The 24,752-nt window shown below is 35.0% G+C and overlaps 1 protein-coding gene across 2 annotated transcripts in view; it reads left to right on the top strand.

Moving 5' to 3' along the window:
• The window catches only part of LOC150099333 (extracellular matrix organizing protein FRAS1-like), a 1,385,483-nt gene that overhangs the window by 1,332,959 nt on the left and 27,772 nt on the right, over positions 1-24,752 (top strand). For both annotated transcript variants that reach the window (XM_090403569.1, XM_090403568.1), the window contains one exon: positions 6,066-6,232. In XM_090403569.1, coding sequence (XP_090259695.1) covers positions 6,066-6,232 — 167 coding nt within the window. The remainder of the gene's footprint in view (positions 1-6,065; positions 6,233-24,752) is intronic.

The raw sequence follows: 24,752 nt of genomic DNA, 5'->3' as shown, positions 1-24,752 counted from the left end.
TAACATCAAAGACCTCTCTTATGCCAGCAATCACAGACAGAGTTTACACAATGTAGAAACTGCACATAACATGCCTAATGATACTCATGATTAAAGCTATCATTCCAATCTTTTCAACTTATAAACTGATGTTGGAAAACATTTATTTATTTATTTTTTGTCAGTTTTTACTTATGTTAAGTAACCTCCCGATGATGCTGTTAGTCATATAGATAGCGAAACATGTAGAGGAAATACATCTAGCATAGATAAAAAAATATGAGTTAAAACCTGGGTAGTTATTCAAAAAAAAAAATTAGGTATACATTTTTTTAATATATATAATTTAATTAAAAAAAAGGGCAGGTTTTTGCATGGCAAGTGGCTGGTGGGTGGAATGCAATTCCTGAGAGTATAGTAAGTTTAAAGCACAGTTTGATTAACTGGTGTGTAACAGTGGGACTTCCTGTAATGAGGTGTTTGACTCCATGGTGGTGTGTTGCTGATAATAATAATAAGAATTTTGCAAATACCTTTGACAGGCTTCCAAAGATGTGGGTTAAGTTGATATTCAAATTGGGGATAGATGGTTAAATAATAAAATTAGTGAGATGGATAGATGATTATCTGCCTGATAGGTATCTGCAGGTTACGTATGGGGGAGTAATATCTTAAAGAGAAATGTCATTAGTGGTGTGCCATAGATGTCTGTTTCAGAACCATTATTCTTTAACTTATATGCTGCTGATATTGGGGAAATTTTAAATGATGCTATGCAGTTTTTTGCAAATGATGCAAAGTTGGGGATATAGATACTATGGTACTTGTTCACACTCATGTTCACAGTCATTCACATCCTCCTAAAGCATGTGAAAGACTGTAAACAAGAGTAAGACTATCAACTCAATATTGCAAAGTGTAAAGTTTTGAAGTCTGAAAAACAATGATTAACTGCTACATATTCAATTGATGTGTGTGGGGTGGCCAGGGGATATTTGAAAAGGCGATAAAGAACCTTGAGGTGCTGTTAGACAAGATGAAATTTAATAGCCACATGGCAAGAAGAATTGATCAAGTCAGTCACATTTGAGCTAATCATGTGATAATATGATCCCCTAATTTTTGAGATGAAATTTTGGAAAAAGATCCAGGGGAAAAATAAATAAAACAGAGTCTTGTCATCAGAATGTTGAGCATGAGGACATGCAGAAGGAAATGCCATCTACTGTCCCTGCTCTAGATAGGAGGAGGGGGGGGGGGATATGATTGAAACATGTAAGTTAATGAGAATTGTATGAGATTAATGGAGATGAAGTCAGGGATAAAGTAGATGGTACCATAGAGTAGATGGAGACAGGGACAGAACAAGATACTTGGTATAGATAACATCTTGTTGTATCTTGCCACAACCTAAAAATAGGTTTGAAATCCTCCTGTGCAAGAGAATGAGGAGAAAAGTTTTTGCTTGAAGGATGGTAGGCAACTTGAAGAATGCAATGCCTGAGGGTGTATTTAGTGCAGACACAGTTAAAGCTGTTATTTGTAATGCCCATTAAGCCATGTTTAAAGAGATTGTGTTTGATAGTGAGGACTATCCACAATGAATCTTTCTTACTTTGTAGAGGTCTTATGATGATGAAATTAATAACAACTTTAATTAAAAGTATTTTATTTGTAATAAGTGTTTCCCTTGGAAAATTATATTTGTAATTGTGAAATAGATGTTTGTATAAATTTGTTAAAGGAGTTTTGTTATTTTTATCATCATCATCAGATAGTCAGTGTGAGAGATATCTGTTATCAAGAATGATGTCCATCAAACCAGATTACCAAGATGAAATTAATAACTTTAATTAAAGGTATTTTATTTGTAATAAGTGTTTCCCTTGGAAAATTATATTCGTAATTGTGAAATAGAAGTTTGTATAAGATTGCTAAAGGAGTTTTGTTATTTTTATCATCATCATCAGATATTCATAGCGTGAGAGATATCTGTTATAAGAATGATGTCCATCAAACCAGGTTACCATTTTATACACTCACTAGTCACCTAAGCTTACTATAGGCCTTTTGTTCTTCTTATCATTATCAGATATCAAAGTGTCAAGAGATTCATTGTGGGAGGTAACTGCTACCAACAATATCTATCAAACCAGATTACTATTTATGCATTCACTAGTCACCTAAGCAATGCATTCCATTCACCAAGTGAAAACCTTCCCTTCATTCCTTACTCACATTCTCTTTATACAACTTCGAATAGTTTCCTGCTCCACTCCTGTTTCCCTCCAATGCATGAAAACTGTTTTATGTATTAATTTAGTACAAATCCCTTACCAACTTATACATCTTAATCATATCAGTCCTCCTCCTTCTATCTACCAGATCCTGCAGATGCATTACTTTAGTCTATCCTCACCACCTATATTAGAGAGACCTGACACTATTAGTTACTATTCTTTGAATTTTTTCTTTAAAATGTCTTCTTCTCCAAACCATGTGATCAATCTGCATTCCACAATCCATTTTTCTCCTCATTATTGCCATAATCCATTGTGTTGTCTTCAAAATACTCTTCATGTGGTCCTTAAATATCAAGTCCTTGTCTATCATCATATCTCAGGTCTCTCACATCTGCCATCTTATTAATGCATTCTACCAAATGAATGTACATCCATTTGTCACCTTCTAAATTTCAAAACATTACTCTTCTCAACATTGAATTTTAGATTTACTTGTCCATCCATATAGATAATATTTGAAATTCTCTTCCTGACATCTTCTTCAAGAAGAAGAGCCACAACATTTTCATTTTCATCATCACCATCATCAAATTCCTGATATATACCCTCAAGGGATGTACAGGATATGATAGTACTACATGAAAAATTTACATAATTACTAACTTCCTATCTACAATTTTCCTCCAAATCATTCTATTACCTGTCAAGACTCCAACATTATGAAATCTTATATTTCTATCTTCTAAGGCACTTTTTACTATATCAATCCACCTATATCTTGGTCTTCCTCTGGGTCTTTTTCCTGCCAACCTGGCAGAAAACACTTGTTTTGCTAATCTTTCCTCTCCCATTCTGTTTAAGTGACCATACCACCTGAGATTAGCTCTGCTAACACATTCCTGGATGCTGACAGTGGCAGGTTCTTTCCTAATATCCTCGTTTTTAATATGATATTGCCAATGATGCCATCTGTTCATGCCCCCTAATCTTTCTCAGGACTCTCATATCTTCATTCTGACTCAGCTGTCAGATCCATAAGTTAAAACTGGCTTGAATACTGTCTTGTATACAGCTAATTTAGTGTTTTGGCTAATTTCTCTCTTATTCCATATAAATCTATTCAGTTTACTGCCTACCATACCAGCTTTGTTGATTCTGTTGTCTATTTCCATATTTAATTTACCATCTTCACTAAAAATCTGACCTGGCTTTTCAATGAAAGTCTGGCATGGAAAAGGCACCCATGGAATGGAAGAAAGGTAAGATGGTGGCATTGCATAAGGGCGGTAGCAGACTGGAAGTGTCTAATTATAGGCCAGTTTGTGTGTCATCAGTAGTTAGTAAGATCTTGGAGAAATTAGTGAAGGACCGAATGCAGCATTGGGCAGGGGGTAATGTTATCTGTGAGAGTCAACATGGATTTGTGAAGGGGCGCTCTTGTTTTAGCAATATGCTAACCTTTTATGATAAAGTTACAAGAGCGTTAGATGAGGGAAAGGCGTATACTGCCATTTTCTTAGACTTAACGAGGGCATTTGACAGGGTGCCACATGATAAGCTGATATTTAAGTTGCAGCACATGGGTCTGGATGTCAGATTGGTCAACTGGATTCAGGAGTGGCTGTCTGATAGGTATCAGAGAGTTGTGATGGTGGAGCAGTTTCAAGGAGGCAGAGGGTTACAAGTGGGATCACACAGGACTCAGCACTGGGACCTATATTGTTTAACCTTTATATCAATGGCATTGTCAGTGGATTGCAAGAGGATATTCAGTTGTTTGCAGATGATGCGAAGCTGGGAAGGATTATTAGCAATAGTGCAGATGTGGCAGCCCTGCAAGAGGATTTGAATAAGCTAGATAGATGGGCAAATGAATGGGGGTGTTCAGTTTAATGCAGCAAAATGTAAGGTCTTGAGGTTTGGGAAACATCAATGGGACACTGCATACTCTATGGGAGGAGTTATACTGGAGGAAGTAGGGGAGACAAGAGATCTAGGGTTGATGATTGATAGAAACCTGAAATTTAGGAGACATATTCAAAGGTGGTGAAGTTAACACAGAGGATTGCAGCAATAATGAGAAGGACGCTGACCTGCAGAGATAAAACAGTTATCATTCCATTGTATAAGACCCTGATCAGACCACACTTGGACTATTGTTCTAGGATTTGGTCCCCAGGATTTGATGGGGATAAATTAACTGTGGAAAGGGTACAAAGGCAGATAACAAAGATGGTTTCAGGACTGTACAATGATAGTTATGAGGATCGGCTGAGGGAATGCGGGCTGCAGAGTTTTTTGGATAGAAGAAGGAGACGTGATATGATTGAGACTTTTAAACTGTTGAGAGGTGGTTAGAGGGTTGACATTGGGGAGTTCTTTTGCTTGGTTGAACAGCGGGAAGGAGTGATGACAAGAGGCCATCCCTGGAAGTTACAAAAGGAAACTGTGAGCAAGAGGGTGAGGTGTGGTTTCCTTGCATGGAGGGTACTTGAACCATGGAATGCATTGCCTGATGGAGTGGTGAGAGCGAGAACGGTCAATGAGTTTAAGGAGTAGTATGATAGACTTTGTGTTTCTTGAGGGGGGGGGGGGGGATCTCCCCTTCATGAGTCTTGATAGACTTTGTGTTTCTTAGGAAGGACCTCCCACAATGAGTCTTTTGACTCCATGGAGGCCTGAATAATAATAATAATAATAATAATAAAATCATGCCTGAGTAGCTGAAATATTTTACTTGTTCTATAGATTCTCCATTCACAATGCAGTTGATATTTTCAATGTTTCTGCCTATTTTCATTGTCTTTGTCTTTTTAGTGCTGACCTTCATACCATATCTACTACAACAGTTATTCAGTTTATTCAGGGAATCTTGCAGACTTGTAGAGGATTTATTTAGAAATATAACATCATCTGCATAAAGCAAAGAGCTAAGATTAACATCTCCAATTTTGATATCAGGTTTAATATCACTTTCCTTCATAATGTGATCCATATAGATAATGAATAACAGAGGGGATAATGTACATCCTTGTCTCACACCAGATTTAACATTAAACCATCTTTCTGTACTTCCTTCAATTCTAACTGCTGACTTACAACTCAAATAAAGACTAACTATTGCTTGATATAATGTCCCATTGACATCATATAACTGTAGCGTTTTGAATAGCTTCTCTCTTGGCACCTTGTCATATGCCTTTTCCAGATCTACAAAACTTAAATACACATCTTTGTTATATTCCCATGATTTCTCAACTATCTGTCATAAAGTGGAAATCTGATCCTGACAACCTCTATTTGGCCTGAATCCAGCTTGTTCTTCACTAAGCTTGTCTTCCACAATCCTTCTCAACAGTTTCTCAAGTGTACTTGCATATATCTTACTAGGAACACTTAGTAATGAAATACCTCTGTAATTCTCACATTCAGTTTTATTTTTCTTATTATAATTCTTTTGAAGGTTTGCATTATTGGCAAACAGCTGTGATCCCTATTTTGTATATATATTGGAGCCTATATGTATCTCTCTTGTCTGATCCTGTTGTAATATGTAAGTAAAAATAGTTTTATTCAATCTTATTATTTTATATTATTATTTTATTCAATGTATTCAATAAATGAAATTTACCATGGAGAAGAAGGAAGGTATTGTGGAAATTCATTAAAGATGTTTGGTGAGTATAGAAATAAGTAAACTGTTTGCATGTTCAGTATCAGGTTAGTGAAATGTGTTGTAAAGGATGAGGAAATTGAGGGTATAATACAATGAGCATAAATAGGAATAATTAATGAAATCATTTTTATATTGTGCAACTCAGTCAGTGTTTTAAATGTTTTTAGGTTCAATGTTCCATTAGCTTTTCAGCAGACTACCCGTCCAGTTCCAGTAATATACTCATTAAACACAGTCTTTCAACTCCTAAATAATGAAAATATATTTCTGATGGATCCTGCACTTTCTACCTTAAGTCTACAAGAGATGGATTATAAAGGTGCCTTTGCAAGAGGTAATTCTAATTTTAGCAATTTTACTTTAATATAAATTTAGTATGTTACTGTAGTGCAATTGGAAGGACTAGGGTACATTGCACCCTTCAATTGGAAAAGGCCTGGGTTCAATTCTCATCATGACGAAATCTTTATGTGGGCTTTTTCAACTGATGATGAGTTAGTTGATCTCATATGGAGGTAGCAGCATTTTTTCTCCTGGAAACTCAGGTTTTTCATCCCATATATTGGAAAATTGGCCATCATATAATAATAATATTATTATTATATAATAATAGAAGAAAACACTGATTGATTCAGCCAGAGAGACATGTGATGAGGTTGTCTGCAAGGATAGAAAAATCAGAACTGCATGGTGGACACAGCAAGTTAAAGAGGCAGTGTAAAAGAAAAGTGGAAAAGGAAAAGAAGAAAGCATATTAAAAGTTCCTGGCAAATAAGTCAGCTTATGCTCTTTGAGAATACAGAGATAAATGTAAGAAAGCTAAACACTGTGTAAAACTAGCTAAACAAAAGTCATGGGAGGACTTTAGCAAGAACATAGAAAATAAATATTAAGAAGGTGGCAAGATATTTGGAGGTTGTTGAAGAAGCTCAGAAATGGAGCAAAGAGTGCTGTAAAAGGAATTAGAGATGATAAAGGTGACATGAAAACTGGTGTAAAAAAAAAGATATCCTTGAAGTATGGAGTAATTACTTTGAAAAATTACTAAATGAAACAAGCAGTGATGACTGCACAGTATTAAAAAAAACATTCAACAGGCATACAGTCAGGAATACATATCCATGCTTGAAGCAGAAAAAAAGCCATCAAAGGCTTGAAATGTGGAAAGGCAGCAGGAGTAGATGATATCCGACCAGAAATGTTTAAGTATGGTGGTTTAAAATTCTTACAGGATGCCTTGCATAGTTCAGAAGGCGTGGACAGAGGGACGAATTCCCAATGATTGGAGTAGAGCTCTCATAGTACCCATATATAAAAAGGTAAATAGAATTGAATGTGAGAATTGCAGATGTATTTCCCTACTGAGTGTTCCTGGTAAGATTTACGCTAGTATACTTCAGAAACAGCTGAGAAGAGTTGTGGAGGAAAAGCTTGGTGAAGAACAGGCTGCATTCAGGCCAAACAGATGTGGTCAGGATCAGATCTTCACTTTACGACAAATAGTTAAGAAATCATGGGAATATAACAAAGATCTATATTTAAATTTTGTAGATCTGGAAAAGGCATATAACAAGGTGCCAAGAGAGAAGCTATTCAATATGCTACAGTTATATGGTGTCAATGGGGCATTATATCAAGCAATACTTAGTCTTTATTTGAGTTGTAAGTCAGCAGTTAGAATTGAAGGAAGTACAGGAAGATGGTTTAATGTTAAATCTGATGTCAGACAAGGATGTACATTATCACCTCTGTTATTCATTATCTATATGGATAGCATTATGAAGGAAAGTGGTATTAAACCTGATATTAAATTTGGAGATGTTAATGTCAGCTCTTTGCTTTATGCGGACAATGTTATACTTCTAAATAAATCCACTACAAATCTGCAAGATTCCCTGACTAAACTGAATAACTGTTGTAATAGATATGGTATGAAGGTCAGCAATAACAAGACAAAGACAATGAAAATAGCAGAAGCATTGAAAATATCAACAGCATTGTGAATGGAGAACCTATAGAACAAGTAAAACATTTCAGCTACTTAGCAATGATTTTTAGTGAAGATAGTAAATTAAATATGGAAATTAACAACAGAATCAACAAAGCTTGTATGGTAGGAAGTCAACTGAATAAATTTTTATGGAATATGGAATCAATGGCAATATCATATTAAAAACGAGGATATTAGGAAAGAACTCGATATTGTTAGTATCCAGGAATGTGTTAGCAGTGCTAATCTCAGGTGGTATGGTGACTTAAACAGAATGGGAGAGGAAAGATTAGCAAAACAAGTGTTTTCTGCCAGGTTGGCAGGAAAAAGACCCAGAGGAAGACCAAGATATAGGTGGATTGATATAGTAAAAAGTGCCTTAGAAGATAGAAATATAAGATTTCATAATGTTGGAGTCTTGACAGGTAATAGAATGATTTGGAGGAAAATTGTAGATAGGAAGTTAGTAATTATGTAAATTTTTCATGTAGTACTATCATATCCTGTACATCCCTTGAGGATATATGGCAGGAATTTGATGATGATGATGATTACATAATAATAATATTATATAATGTTATATAAAATGCCAGCCTGGTTGACCTAGTGTTTAGTGTATCCACTCTCCAGCCAAAAGGCTGGGAGTTCGAATCCTGCTGTGGGTATGGATGTCTGTGATGTCTTCTAAAATACTAGTGGTGGTGGTGGACAGTAGATGGTGTTGGTGTAGATGATGATGGTGGTTGCAGTTCGTTGTAGTTGGTGGAGACAGAGAGTTATAGATTAGGTGCCCCCCCCCCCCCCCCCAATGAGTCTTTGGACTCCCTGGAGGTGTCACGTAATAATAATAATAATGATGATGATGCTATATTTTCTTAGAAACCAAATAATTATGTAAGTTACATACAGCATAGGATATACAAAATCTCAAGAACACTTTCTATTGAAATATTTGATTTCCATGGAACCTGTATCTAGCCTTTTGCATGTCTGCTACATGTGCTTAGCAAGTAATGACTTTGTGCTGGTCTATATATGTTTATATTCTATTTTGTAATTTCTTTTTTAAATTATATGATAATAGAAATAAGAGTTAGTGAGAATTGATGGTAAATAATGGAAATGAGAATGAGAGTAGTCTAAAAGGTAGAGTATACAAAAGTAAACGTCATTTTGAAGAGGTCACTGGAAATGTCAGCAGAAGTAATAGTCTCTTATGTGTGTTTGTAAGACTATTACTTCTGTTGACATCGTTGGAAGGGACAAGAAGACATATTGTAAAGAGAGTAGACACTAGAAGCAGTAGTGAATATGCATATCAGGATGGTCAATATTACAATGGTATGGCATGCTATGCAAGAAGTGGTAGCTGATAGAAAGTCATGATAAAGAGGAAAGCCAAGGTCAGATGTGAAGTCATAGCCAGGGGGTGACATAAGTATGACTGAGTTACTGTGTTTGCTTATAAATGTAGGGAAACAAAATGTTGATTAATTGAGCAAGCTGGTTTTCCCAAAAATTTTTGGTATAAGTGAAACAGTTGGATTTGGATATCCTAACTCCATATTTTGTCATAAAGTTAGAACTCAGAAGTGCAAGATGTGGTAGAGTTCAGAAAAGAAAGAACAAAAGAAGAGGTGTGAAGAAAGAAAAAGAAATGTATGACACAGTAAAAGAGAGAAAGAGAAAGTGAGAGTTCTGTATAGTGATTTTGTTAAAAGAAGAGTGCTTAATGAGAGCATGATGAAATTATGTTTCTCAGGCGCAAAGGCTAAGGACAAAAGCTAGGCTGTCACAGGATGCTGCCTTAATGAACAGGACATAAGATAAGGAAGGGATGCAGAATCCATTGTGTGATGACCTCACAACTTCAGCAGTACACTTCAGATCTCTGTTCACCACCACTAATAGATTTCTTACTGCCATCTTTTTCAAAAATTCAGTTATATACTTTGCATCTTATTGTTGCTTACCAAATTTCTGCAATGCTGAACTGGTAGCTTCACTCATTCTCCATGCATCTAGTCAATTTAGATCCTCCTGTAAGGTCACAATATCTGATTGACCCTTCATTATTTTTCTCAACCGTGCAGCATCTCAAAACAACTACATATCTCCAGTTCAATCTATTCCAATGTCATTAATATACAAATTAAATTATAACGGCCTGGAGCCAACCTTTGTGGCACAACACTAGTGACAATTTTCTGATATTTGTCTGATAGTCACCTATCTAACTCACTAGATTAGTAACCCATCCATTTCAAATCGGTTACCAATTTATGTGGCAACCTATCAACTATCAAAGCCCTTTTCAAAATTTTGGTATATCACTGTATAAGCAATGTCACTTGTCCAATGCAATGCAGTCATCACCTTGTTGTAGTATATAGCAGATTTGTAAAACACAATCTCTCTCTCTCTCTCTCTCTCTCTCTAATAAACTCACATTGACCATCATATAGAACACTATTGTTATCGATTCAGTTCTATATATTGGTCTTCATCAATCTCTTCAACAATTAACAACTCCTGACACCCAGATTTGGCTACAATTTGTAGCTTCAGTCATATCACACCACATTTGTATAGTGGAAAGCTTTTATTTTCTTGACACTCCTTCAGGACTTGCTCTATTCAAAAATTGTTAAACAGGTATGCCAAAGCTGCCTTTAACTTCCTAGAACTTAAGACACTTGATTATATATGACTGAACTAAGTTGGTGAGAAGAGCTTATCAGAAAAATATCAGGAAACTAATACACAATGTGGAAGAAAAAGAGGTCATTCCTGGAAGCTTGACTTCATTTAAGGAATTCATGAACAAAGGAATGAGGAATAAATTTTTATTTGGTGATGCATGCATTACCAGATTAGGTGGCCAGTGCAAGTAAAATATTGTGGTATATTTGGTTGAATGAGTTCAAGGTTAGGTATGATACAATCTTTCGAGTCCTAAAAATAATACTAAATAAATCAATGAAATTAGAGTTACAGAGCGAGCAGTTTAAAAATATGAATAAGAATATAAATTAAACAGTACACTTTCTTCAGTGTATAGCACCTTAATTCTCCAAACTATAGGTCGTGAATTAGAATTCCATTGTGATAGGAATGCTCGTAAACATTGTTTATGTGATAAATAGCTTCCTTCCTGGTGTCTTCTAGCTTGTTGTAAGCCTGAAAAAGAAGAAAATTCCATGTGCATTCTGTAGAGCAAGGCTTCCTGAATCCTGAATTAATTAACCCTTATCCCACCCACAGGATTAAATGTTGTGGTTCGATACAATCACTTGGGTGGTAGCTGCTTCAAGACTAAATTTAACTGTTTGGAGAATGGATATATCAGCAAATAAAGAAGTATTCCCAGATCTTACAAGTATGAATCTAGCAAGAGGGAGCTTTAAAACAAACTATACTTGGTAAAATCACTAAAAGTACATGACAATATCAACTGAAAAGTAGTCTAAAAATTCAAGAACAGCAGGAGCCACTTTCTCAGTCAAATACAGATAAGACATCGTTAGTTAAAATTGATAATAACAAATTTAGTATGACATCTGAATAGATAGAAAACCAAATGCAATGAAACCCTTATACAAGGAGAAATCAGAGAAGATGAAAAAACAGAAAACAAGACACCCAAAAGAACTCAGTATCCAGCCAAGATTATCAAAAAAGGAAAGATGAATAAATAAATAAAAAAAACAAGGATAACAGAGGAAATTCAAAAATAAAAGGAACAAAATCTAAATGGAGAAGAAATTATAAAAAAAAATGTAAAGCTGGAGAACATTGGAATTAGAAGAACCACACGTATAAACCACAGTGAAAATTATTTAATCGTAAATATTTCATCCTAAGTATCTTAGGACATCATCAGTACAGTATTTAAACAAAATTAGGAATAACATACAGTTAGGGCACATGATTACAATAGAATCTCATGAAAACGTGCATAACGTGTTAAAGTAGTACAAAAAAAAACAAAAAAACGTTAATTATTTAACACAATTTTGTATGATAATTTCCCATACTTTAGGAATAGTAAGAACGTCGTTGCGGTTTAGGTTTGGTCTGTGTAGGGCTTCAGAACTTTCTTTGTATAAACGTTCGTGTTTAAATAAAGATCTATGTAAAAGTTTAGCCTTTTCCCAATGGATCCTATGGTTTGGATTTTCAATTCCGTGTTGAGAGAGGTCAGATTTCTGCGGTTTAAGAAGACGAATGTGGTCTTGATGTTCCGAGATGCGTTTCTGAACAGACCTACCTGTCTGTCCAAAGTAAGATAATTTGCATGAGCATGGAATCTCATAAACATCAAGGGTGAGAATTTGTCCTTAGGAGAAGGTAATAAGTTGTAAATTTGGTTGATAGGTTTGTAAGTAGTGGCAAAATTGTATTTCTTCATAATTTTAAAAAGACGTTCTGAGATGCCTTTAACGTAAGGTATGGGAATCCTATGCACTTCTTCCCGTCTGGTTTGATGTATGCAGAAGTGACTGATGATTTTTTGAGTTGTTTTGGGATTATATCCATTTAGGATGGCTGTATTTTTGATAATTTCTAATTCCTGGTTTAAAGATTCTTCAGAGGAGCAGAATTTGTGTGCTCTGGAAACTAGTGATTTAATAATGCCAGATTTCTGAGATGGATGATGAGCAGAAGAATTGTGAATGTAACGACCTGAGAATGTAGGCTTGAAAAGACGGACGTGGCGATGGAACCGTCTTCTTTTCTTTTGATGTGTAAATCCAAAAAAGAGATACCCTGTGGAGATTCTTTTTCTAACGTAAAGTTGATGCGATGATGAAGAAGGTTAATTTTATCTAGAAACAGTTGTCTTACTTTGGACAGACAGGTAGGTCTGTTCAGAAATGCATCTCGGAACATCAAGACCACATTCGTCTTTTTAAACCGCAAAAATCTGGCCTCTCTCAACACAGAATTGAAAATCCAAACCATAGGATCCATTGGGAAAAGGCTAAACTTTTACATAGATCTTTATTTAAACATGAACGTTTATACAAAGAAAGTTCTGAAGCCCTACTACACAGACCAAACCTAAACCGCAATGACTTACTATTCCTAAAGTATGGGAAATTATCATACAAAATTGTGTTAAATAATGTTTTTTTTTTTTTTGTACTACTTTAACACATTATGCACATTTTCATGAGATTCTATTGTAATCATGCGCCCTAACTGTATGATATTCCTAATTTTGTTTAAATACTATACTGATGATGTCCTAAGATACTTAGGATGAAATATTTACAATTAAATAATTTTCACTGTGGTAAATATACGTGTGGTTCTTCTAATTATGAATGCCCCACAGGTTTCGTTATTTAAAAAAGGAGAAGATTGGAGACCACCAAATGAAGACTCAGAAGAATTCATGGACTAAGAGGAACTATCTCATGCAGATAAAAGAAAAGAGAGTGATACAATTAACAATCAAGAAAAATAATAAAGTTCACTGATGTACAGTGAACTTTATTATGCACAGTCTTTTATAATTATCATCTGCATTAAAAGAAAATAACCAGCTTCCAAATCAAGAATAGTTGCCATGAAATAGAAATAAATTGAAATAAAAATAAATAAATAAATAAAATAAAAATAAAAATTCTTAACCTGGCTTTCCCCCTTTCTCCTTGGATCATCATGTAATATCTTATGGGATGCAGAAGAGTAAATCTTGTTAGTAGACCTGGAAATACTTCAGATGTGTAATATATAAAGTTTATAAATGTATATGTCAGATCCAGTGGAATAGTTAGATGAAGATTCTTCCAGGAATTGCAGCCATACTTATATGTGCCCACTACATCATAGCAGCTGGCGATTGGAACTGTATTGAAAACCCTACATTAGAAAAAATAGGAGATAACTCCAGAGGTGGAAAAGTAAAATATATGCACAGTAGGATGTTTCTTAAAAATAGCAAATTTTAAATGTTCTGAATTTTGTATGTGGCACCTGCTCAAAGAAAAAAAAAAAAAAATCCGCAAAAATTTGAATTGATTTAGAGTATATTTAGGAGTTGCAACAGTTAGGTTTTAATATTGCTTCTAATAAAATTATGTAATTTACTTTATTTATATTAAAAATTTACTTTAGTACCTAAAGTGAATTTTTTTATTTAATTACTCATTTATAACATTTATTTTTTCAAACAACCATTAACTTCAGTTACAGAGGAAATAAAAAAAAATGAAATCTTATTATTCAAACAAATTAATACAAAGTAACAAATTCTTAAATTTATTGTTGTGTTGTTGTTATTTTAGCAGTGTGGCTTTCTTGTGGTCAGGATACTTGTTTCTGGAGTAACTTGCAACCAACAAAAGACACTTTCTGGTCTTCATTGCTGCATATAGGCTGTTGTATTTTATCCATCAGGACCATGCCTTTTTTCTGTGATGTTGTTACAACTCTCATGCATTGAACACTCTTTTTTTTTACTAATGGAATGACTTGTCTTCATGCCAGTCAGCAGCATACTTGTTCAGGAAATCAGTGTGAAGTCTAGTGATAAAGAAGAACTGTAGAGTGTTTAATGTCACGAACTCTTCTTCCAGTTGCATAGAAACAGTTATAGCTGGGCCTGATGTAGCAAGTGTAGCTTGTTTCATTGGACTGTCTTTCTGGACTTCTTCAAAGCTTCAACAGTTTTTGCTTCATCTCAAAAGAAACTTTGTCATTGAAAAATAGCAAATGTAGTCAATTCTTCTGAAAGGTACCACAGGTGTCCTGGAATTTTCAAAGTGTAGCATTTGCTTTATTGCTTGATTTATTTCCTTGTACAGGTAAATGTCCTACAGGAACTGCAGGTCATTCCGAGAGGCAAACACATCATATGGAACTTGGAACCAGGCTTTAATATAGAGCTTAACAGTGAATATGGGATGTTTAATGTTTCTTCCAGCTCCTTCTTTGTTAATTTGAACTGACTCTTTAACATTCAGATTTTCAAAGTGTAGATAGCATTTGCTTTACCTGGCATGGTGAAATCTGGTAGGAGCTTTGAAGTTTATTCATTTAGCTGGAACTGCACTCAAGAAAATAGTAGTCAACTCCAGGAGCTTCCTGTAATCTCCTCCTAATTGAAATAGTAGTAGCTGGCTCTCGGTGAAGGCAATCATATCACCAGCAATGTCATCAAGAACTGCTGTGGCTTTTTCATCTGTCACACTACTTTGGAAGCTGGAACAGTCCAAGGCTGTGCACAATTTTTTATAACCTTTTGAACAGAAGTATTTCTCGGCTTGTGGAAGATCCAGTTGAGAGCACTAGTATGGATTCCAGAACTATTTCAAGAATATGGTAATTGCAAGGCAACTGAGGTCTACATCAACATTTTGTTCAAAACAGATGCAGACTCCATTTATTGATCCAGTACTGGTGAAGGTGATGTCAAAGCACATGCATTTAACCTTGTCAGAGATATTTCATTCAACTATTGTGTCAAAATCTGTTTGTATTATATAGTTGATCAACTGCTTGGTGTTCTAGTGTTCTAAAACTCCAATCTGGAACAGGTTAGTTCCAGCTTGGAGTTTCAGAACACTAGAACACCAAGCAGTTGATCAACTCTTTCACCTGAAATCAGAATCAGAAGGCAGTCAACAATTTCTTTCCCTGAAATATTCTCCAGCATTTTACCATCCCAGTGAATGATTAAAAGGACATTTACTTTAAATTCTGCTTTAAGGCCTTCAGCAATTTTCTATCTACTCTTTATATGCACATTGCAGTTTGCTTATTATGCTAATTCAATATACAAACTTTGACACACTGTTGTGATCCCACAACAATCAAGAAATTTGTTTAAAGTTTTTTCTCAATTTTTTACTTATTATATAGAAAAAATGAAAGGGTTCCTCATAAAAAAACAAGGAGCGCCCTGATGCATGGTTAAAAATTGTCTTGACAATGCTTAACTAGTAGGTATATAGAGAATTCACAATGCCATGGAGGATTCATTCACAAGTCTTCTCAAAAATCTATAAAATATTGCAGGCCTTTTGCAGTATCACCTGGATTTTAATGTGTCACTATTTCAAATAAAATCCAAGATTGTTCCTGAATACTATTCTGTGCTTAACTCTAAAATTGCTACAGCATACTGGCACTGACACTCTTTCTATTAATCCTTTCCTTTCTATTAATTTCTTTCTATTAATAATAGCAGAACTTGATATAAGGAAATCTTTAACCTTTTTTTTGCCACAAACTTCCACAGTTTGTGGCAAAAAATGAAGTTTTAATAACTTACTGAAGTTCCAGGGATACTCAAACAGGAGGAATCTAGTTTTGAGAATTGCATATGGTCATCTTCAAGTAATTGTTTTCAAATGGAGGTAATTCCTAACATCAAAGATCCAATCTGTGACATTGTTGCAGATTTCAAACAGTAGAATGTACATTCTATAGCTACCCTCTTGCTCTGCATATTTGGAACAGATTATGTTATGTGTTGGTATTCCCTTACAACAGAATAGGTTCTTTTTTTTTACAGTATCCCAACCTGTCAGCAATGGGAAGAGAATTGTTATTTTTATAATTAATGGGTGAAAATATCATTTATGGAAGGTTAGGAAAAAACATGTGTTTGAAAACCAGCAATATGACATACAAATTCTTTATAATATAGGTATTATTTATGGGAAAATTCCCATGTTACTCCTCTAAGTAAATATTATTTTTATGGCCATTTTGCCTATTTTTGTTTAGTAGTACTCCTTTTTTATAATGTCATTGGCTTTTTTACCCAATTTTTAGGGCATTACTGATGTTTTATAAGCAGATATCTGAAGAATATGTAGGTAATCATTCCTACATATTATGATAATTCAGACATACCTTTGTAGGATGTTGCTGGCCATCTCCTTATTCAATGGCATCCGGTCTATGGCGATATACATTCATCTGCTGTTGAAGTATGACTGAAAGGAGGGGGGGGGGATGGGAAATGTGGGGATAGATGGGCACGGATGTAGATGGCGTAGATGATGATGGTAGTTGCAGTTCATTGTAGTTGGTGGAGATGGAGAGTTGTAGAGTAGGTTCCCCCCCCCCCCCCTCAGTGAGTCTTCGGACTCCCTGGAGATGTCACATAATAATAATAATAATAATAATTTCTTGGTCTATAATGAACCTACCACAATGAGTCTGCTGACTCCATGGAGGGTGCAATAATAATAATAGTAATAATAACCTATGCCACTTCTTATCTGTGGCTGCTCTACACCTGCTTCTGTCCGCTCATCTTCATAATCCTTTACCCAGTATACCTTCCCACATTCAGCTAGTCTCATGCATCCTGGCCATCTCATTCTTACACTGACCATCATCATATATGTGTTCATTAATGCTTCCAGAATTCATTTTCCTTATACTATTGTCTCCCTGACTCCACTCATTTCTCTCTCCAGCTTGCTTCCCAGTTTTCACATTCTCATTTCTCAGACTACTCTCCTCTCCATTCACAAACAATTCATTTTCATGACCTACTCTACATTCACATCTCCTCTGACTTTCTCTGATCATTACACTTCCTTCTAGCAACAGTCTCTCTCTCTCTCTCCATTTCATGCCAGATCACTCGAATGCAATCCTTCTCTTTTATACAATTACATTTGCACCTCGTATGCATTCAATGCATGAACAAACTGCACCCCTTTCTCCTCACACAGCTCTACTAGCATACATTTGTGATTTTTACTCATCGTTTCAACTCACCATTATCATACCTAGGCAACACTCCAACTAATCTACCTGCCAAACTGTTGACTTTCACTCTCCTCAATTATCTCCTGATTCCATCTTCACTCTACCTAACCAGGGTGTACTGCACATCTGGGAAATTCACGAAGAAATAATTTTTAAGCAGTTATTAATTTTAAATATATCGTCACAAACATTACGACGTTCATGCAATGTCAGATTAACCCTCATGCAGTTGCACCAGGGACCTTGCTGTTGAGGAATCCTCAAATTAGGAAACTGAACAAATGAAATTAAACAAGGACCCCTTCCTGAGAACTATTTGCATTAGAACTCTTTGTACCCTTAATTTAGTATTGCATTCATAATGTGGAGTGAAAATCAGATAAGGGGAGTGTTGCCATTGAAGCACACCATTGTTAGTCATACATGACTATCAACACTGTGCTTCAATGGTAGCCATACATGAAGTGAGAGAAATTTGGTTCCTGTGCAGAGTCTGCAACAAGGGATCGATGTACAGTTTTAATTAGTAAAGGTGAGCAAAGAACAAGCAGCCTATATGCATGTGCATTGGCTGAAATTTGCACAAGAATTGAAGGCATAGTTCTCAACAGCATGGATAGCTTAGCTCTACTCAGATTACATGCGAATGAGATGTGAAGTAAGGTTAGTTATTCCTTGAGGTTTCCTGCTAGATTACTGTACTTTTTTTTTTCGAACTGACATTTATTTTATCCTTCTCAGAAATGGGAAACAGTGTTGACAATATGTTGTGTACGCATAACCAATAATACAAAGTCAAGTTAAAAACAGTAAACAAATGAAATGATTTTTAATGCCACTGTTATTCCCTGATGCTATCTCTTCTTTCTAATCAGTTTATCACAATTAAAATTATCCATGATTATTATCCTTCACTTGCTCAGTAAGAGCCAATTTGTTTAATCCATTTGTTTGTCTCTGTCCTCCACATTCCTTTACCTATAAAAACACAAAGCTAAATAAATGGTGACAATAATCATGCTGTACTGACTTGAGAAGTAGCTAAGGTTATGGATATTACATGCAGAAAAGCCTACACTGAACTACAAAACAGGAAATTATGACCAACTGAGGAGTATGCTAGGTTGTTTAATATTGTTTGCTAGATTTTGCTAAATCATTTAAAAAATAATTAAATGAGCAGTATTGGAATGTGTCCATAGAATTGGAAGTCTAAGGGTAGGAGTGAAATGAATGTGTAATCATATTAAGCAAGAGATTCTTAAGAAAAATATTATGTAAAAAGAATACTGTTTGGTTAACGATAAAGATGATGTCAGTTATGAACAGACCACAAGAGTTACAAGCATAGTACAGAGTGTTATTGAGTATGAAAAGAAATTTTCTCTGTAGGCTAAAGACAAATCGAAATAATTACATCATTATGATACAAGTAAAAAAAGGAATGAGTGTGAAAGAATAACTCTACTGAATGTAGATGGTGTGTGACAGATGCAGAAGAGATTATTCCTATAACGAGTGCCCATTTTGCTACAAGCTATCAACCTGGTATATGCAACAGTGAAGAAGTAGTTTACTGCTTCCTCTTCACTGGATGAAGAAACTCAGGTATATGAAGAGAAGGAGATACTGCTCCTATGACAAAAAAGTGAATAAGAATTCAGCAGTAGGACTGATGGAATATCAGCACGGATGCCACAATATTGTTCATCTGAACTGGCTGTATAACTTGAGTCTCAGAACAGGAAAGATTCCACAGAAGTAGAAAGAATGTATAGTAATATCTTTGCACAAAAATGGTCCAAAGACTGATGTGTTTAATTATCGACCTATTAGTATCTCTGGAGTGGTGGTGGTGGTGAAGATTTTGGAAGAAATGGTTAGGGCTTGCATTCAGAAATTGGCTGAAAGAGAATTTGTAATAATATTACCACTGAGTCAGGCAAGGGAAATGGATACATTATGATACTTTTGGACTTTGCTAAGGCTTTTTGACAGAATACAGAAATGGAAGATCATTGCATAAATTGAAAAATATGGGATTGGATTATAAAATATTAATGTGGATAAGAGGATGGTTGTGCCAATCCTTTTATCAAAAACGTGAGAAATATGAGTCTGCAAGGCTTAGAGATGTAGTGTACTACAAGGATGTACTACCAGTGGTGTACTAAAGGATGCGTCCTTGGACTATTGTTATTCAATCTACAGAGTCCGTCAAAAAATGTATATACACCTGTATATTACAATGTATATACAGGTTTTTCTTTTGCTGAAGAAAAACCTGTATAAAAATTGTAATACTATATTTATACAGACATCAAGGGATGAATACAAGTTACCTTTGACTTCTACAATTACATGAGGTGCTCAAAGTGGTTACCATTAGCTTCCAGACACTTATTATTATGGCGAACTACTGCTTGAGCAACATTGGCCAAAGTGTCCAGTGCACATCACACACAGTACCATGGATCTCAAACTTATCACGAATACGTGCAATTGCCAGGCGTGTTGGAGGTTGTTTTGGAAATTCACACCTCCATTGTCATTGAACTTCAACAACATTCTCAAAGTTTATTTCTCACTTGGTTAGACTATAATAAATTTAGCTTAATCCTTTATCCAAGTGTGAGCAAACAAAGTTTGCACCTGAAAGTATCTTCAGGACTGGGATAAGGTGGTACAACATTCTCAAATTTGACTCAAATACCACTTTAAAATGGTCTTGCACTTCTCGAACGACAATCATGCCTCGGCCATTGTTTGACTGTCCTACCGATCATGTGTTGATGCTAGTATTCATGTGAGTAACATCTTTTGAGAGAACATCATACTACACATTGCTACTGTAATTTGATCCAACTTCGAAAAAAATCCATAGATGACATCTGTTAAAGTGTGTATACATTTTTTTGACATACTCTCTATACATTAATGAAACATACAGCCATTTGCTAATGATGCAAAGATACGCAGGGTAATCAGGAATGTGGGTGATATGCAGTACTTGCAGAATGATTTCAATAGGCTGGAATTGTGGGCATGTAAAAATGGCTATCGGTTCTGTGTTAGCAAATGCAAAGTTATGCACTTTGTAATAATGGGATATCCAGTGTCATATTATATTGGTGAGATTATGCTAGAAGAGAAACCAATTAGGCTAGGTATCTTGGAGTTTTAATAAATAGGAAGTTGAAGTTCTAGGGCCATATAGCAAAGATTGCAAATACAAGTCACAGCATAATTGCAATGCTGAAAAGAATCTTGACATGTAAGGATAAGGAAGCCATATTGCATCTTTACAAGACCTTAATACAGACTCACTTGGAATGTAGAAAGCTTTTCCACTTGTTACAAATTAAATTGTAACAAGTGGATGTACTTCATGTGAAGTATCTTCACGACTAGGTTACTTGTATATAAAGGATAATGACTTCACATTATTTAACTTAGTATCCCATAATGCAAAACACACTTTCTTTCGGATACACATAATGCTATGTATTATGGGAGGGCTGCTGCCTAGACTGGTTTTGAACTTTATTGATATCAGGGGGAACCAGACCTAGAGGAGATGCCAAGGTTGAATTAATCATAAGTCATATAGTTCTCATATACAAGTAGTTAAAAGTTATATCAACTAATTATTAAAATATTCTGCATCATCCATAATGCTGTTATGGATAATGTTTTTGTGGTATTGGAAAGAGTCCTGAAAATTAAATGGACGGAAAAAGTAGCCAATGAGGAAGTATTCCAGTAAGTAAAAGAGAGCAGAAACGTCATTAGGACTGAAAAATAGATGAGAAAAATGGATAGGACAGCTTCTAAGGCATGGCAATTTTATGAAAATGATTTTTGAAGAAAAGTGATGGATAAGAGACAGCATGGAAAACTGTGACAGAAATTTCTATTCTAGCAAGTGATTAAGAAATCAGAATACCAAGGCTACATGCAGATAAAAAGGATGGCAATGGATAGGAGTGAATAGCATCTGAAGAATTTAGAGTGAACTTCCCATCATGAATTTTTTGACTTCAATGAAGTGTTGTATAACAGTATCTGATATAATTATAATTATTATTATTATTTTATTCACATAATTGATACACAGTCAAAACAAGATATCACATAAATAAAAATTTGACTGGTGATTCAGAACAATTCAGATTCTACCCAAGAATCTAAGAATAGTCCCTCAGGTAGCGTCGTAAAATATGGACTGTTCCAAAAAATGCTGTTTTTTGTAGGTCACACTTCGTTGATATTTAATTGCTGTAAATAGTTGCATAGCTTCTTTGAAGTTGCACCAAGTGCACCGATGACTATTGGGATGTCTTTGGTGTGTTTAAGCCACAGCTGGCCAACTTCGATTGCCAGATCTCGATATTTAGTAATTTTTTCCAGTTCTTTGTTGTTAATGTTGTTATCACTGGGTACCGCGATATCAATAATCCAAACCTGTCGATGTTCAACAATTGTGATGTCAGGTCTATTGTGTTCTAAATGCTGAACAGTTTGTATTCTAAAGTCCCAGAGAATTTTTGCTGCTTCATTTTCCAATACTGTCTCTATTTTATGCTGCCACCAGTTATTATCAGAAGTGGGAAAGCCATATTTTTGGCATATATGAAAATGAATTATTTTGGCCACTTGATCATGGAGGTATTTATAATCAGTTTGAGCTAACTTGCTGTAGGCACTGATTAGATGTTCTACAGTCTCATCTTTCTGATCGTATAATCTGCATTTGTTGTTATTATTGATGTTCAAAATTTTTGTTTTCATTGCATTAGTTTGTAATGCGTGTTCTTGAGCTGCTAGAATAAATCCTTCTGTTTCTTTTTTAATGTATCCGTGTTGTAGCCATTTCCATGTCTTCTTCACGTCAATTTTGTCCTCAGTATCCCTAAGAAATTGGCCATGCAAGGGTTTATTTTTCCATCGCACATATCAGTTATTTTGTTGTTCCTTTTTGTAATTGAATTTCTTTCCTGTTGCTTTTAGAAGACCCTCTTGTGTGATTGCTTAAAGCATTGGCTTAGAGCTATTGTCGATGTAACTTCTTAAACCAATTTCTTCTTCTTCCACACTTTGTCTCACTTGTAGCAGATCCCGTCCACTTATTCTCCTTGATAGGTACAATGGGTCAACACCACTTCGTGGATGCAATGCATGATGCATAGTCATTAATTTTCTAGTTTTGCAGTCCAGTTTGTCCAGGTCTTCTTTTGTCCAATCTGTTATGCCAGCTGTGTATTGGATCACTGGTATAACCCAAGAATTCAATGCTTTACTTGTGTTTAATCCATTTGATTTTGTTATCATAATATTTCTTACTCTTTTGATGTATTCTGATGCTGCCTGTTTAACTTTCGAGTGGAGAATATCACTGGCTTCTAATATTCCCAGGTATTTATAGTGTTCATCAGCTAGAATTGCTTTTATATATTTCTCTTGAATCAAAATTAAAACTGCTAGTGTCATTAATTTTTCCTTGTTTAATAGATAAAATTGCACATTTATCTAAACCAAATTCCATTTTGATGTCCTGACTGAAAATACGAATTGTATTCAGTAAAGAGTCTATTTGCTGGGCCTATTTTCTATATAACTTCAAGTCATCCATATAAAACAGATGTGAAATTTTAATATTACATTTATGAATTTCACATCCAAGTTTTGTTTTCATCAGAATCATAGACAAAGGTATTAAAGAAATGCTGAAGAACAATGGTGACAAGGAATCACCTTGGAAAATTCCATGTTTAATGCCGATATCTCCAAATCATTCATTATTCACTATTAAAGCTGTTTTTCCTGATTTCACAGCAGGCAGAAATGAACACGTTTTTGCTAATTCCAAATATTTGTAGTGATCCAGGATTGTGGGAGGGAATCGAATGCTTTCTTATAGTCTACCCATGCCATGTTTAAGTTAGTTTTTCGTCATTTTGAATTTCTGAGAATCATTTTATTAATAAGGATCTGGTCTTTTGTTTCTCTGGATTTTTGAAAATTGCCTTTTTGTTCTATCGGATAAATCAGATTATATGTTAAGTGATGGTATATGGAATTTACTATGATTGTAGTGAAAAGCTTAAGTACAGATGGTAGGCATATTATTAGACGATAATTACTTTGGTCTCCACCCTTATCTTTCATGAAGAGAAATGTGCACCCAGATATCAAGTCTTCTGCTGAGCCTGACTGCAACAAATAATTAAATTGTTCTGCTGCCATTTGACCATGCAGACTGGTTAGATGCTTTAACCAAAATCCATATAGTTCATTTGCCAGGTGCATTCCAGTTTTTTAATTTTCTAGCTTGTGCACTGACCATTTCTTTAGTGATAATGACATTTTGCATTTGTTTTTGTTTCATTTCTGATTCTATTTTCTTAATCCATGAGGTATCTTTATTGTGTTCAATAGGATTATCCCAGATTGACTTCCAAAATGTGAGTGTTTCTTCTTTTTCTGGTTGATTGTTTGCATTTGTATTTCTCTGGAGAGACTTAAAAAACTGACATTGGTTCTGTCGAAACTGCATATTTTGTATTGCAGTTTCATATTGGATATTTGTATTGCATATTGGTTTATTCTTGCTTCGTATCTTTGAATTTTCTGTGCAGTCACTATAATTCTTTGTTTTACCTCTTCGGTAACTTCAGTGATTATTTTGTTGCCCAAATTATATGTGTTAATCAGTTTGTTTTTGATGTTATTATTTTTCAGCTAACCTTCTTTAAAACTCTTTAAGTTGCTCATATCAGCTTGAAGTTTGTTGACTTTTTGTTCCAACCGGATATTTTCCATGGTGCAGATTGTTTCATCCTCAGCTTTGGCTCTTGCAGTTTGCAACCAAGCTTTAATGTAATGATATAGGCTGTGCTGTATAGGAACTGATTTGTTTCCTATATACTGTTGGTTGTGATGGTTTTAATCACAACATTTGCGTCTAAGAGGAGCTGTTTTAGCCTAGATTTATGTAAAGCTTTTAATGGTGGTATCTTATACAATCATTTATGGAGTTCATATATTTCAATATCCCTGACATTTTACACTGCACTTCTGTCAAAACATTTTGAGGTATGTCATCAGCTTGATGCTTACTGAA

This window comes from Typopeltis vanoorti, chromosome 14, assembly GCF_054136105.1.
Source record: "Typopeltis vanoorti isolate ZY-2024b chromosome 14, IOZ_Tvanoo_1.0, whole genome shotgun sequence".
NCBI classification, from domain to species: domain Eukaryota; kingdom Metazoa; phylum Arthropoda; class Arachnida; order Uropygi; family Thelyphonidae; genus Typopeltis; species Typopeltis vanoorti.
This window is presented reverse-complemented; position numbering and strand designations above follow the sequence as displayed.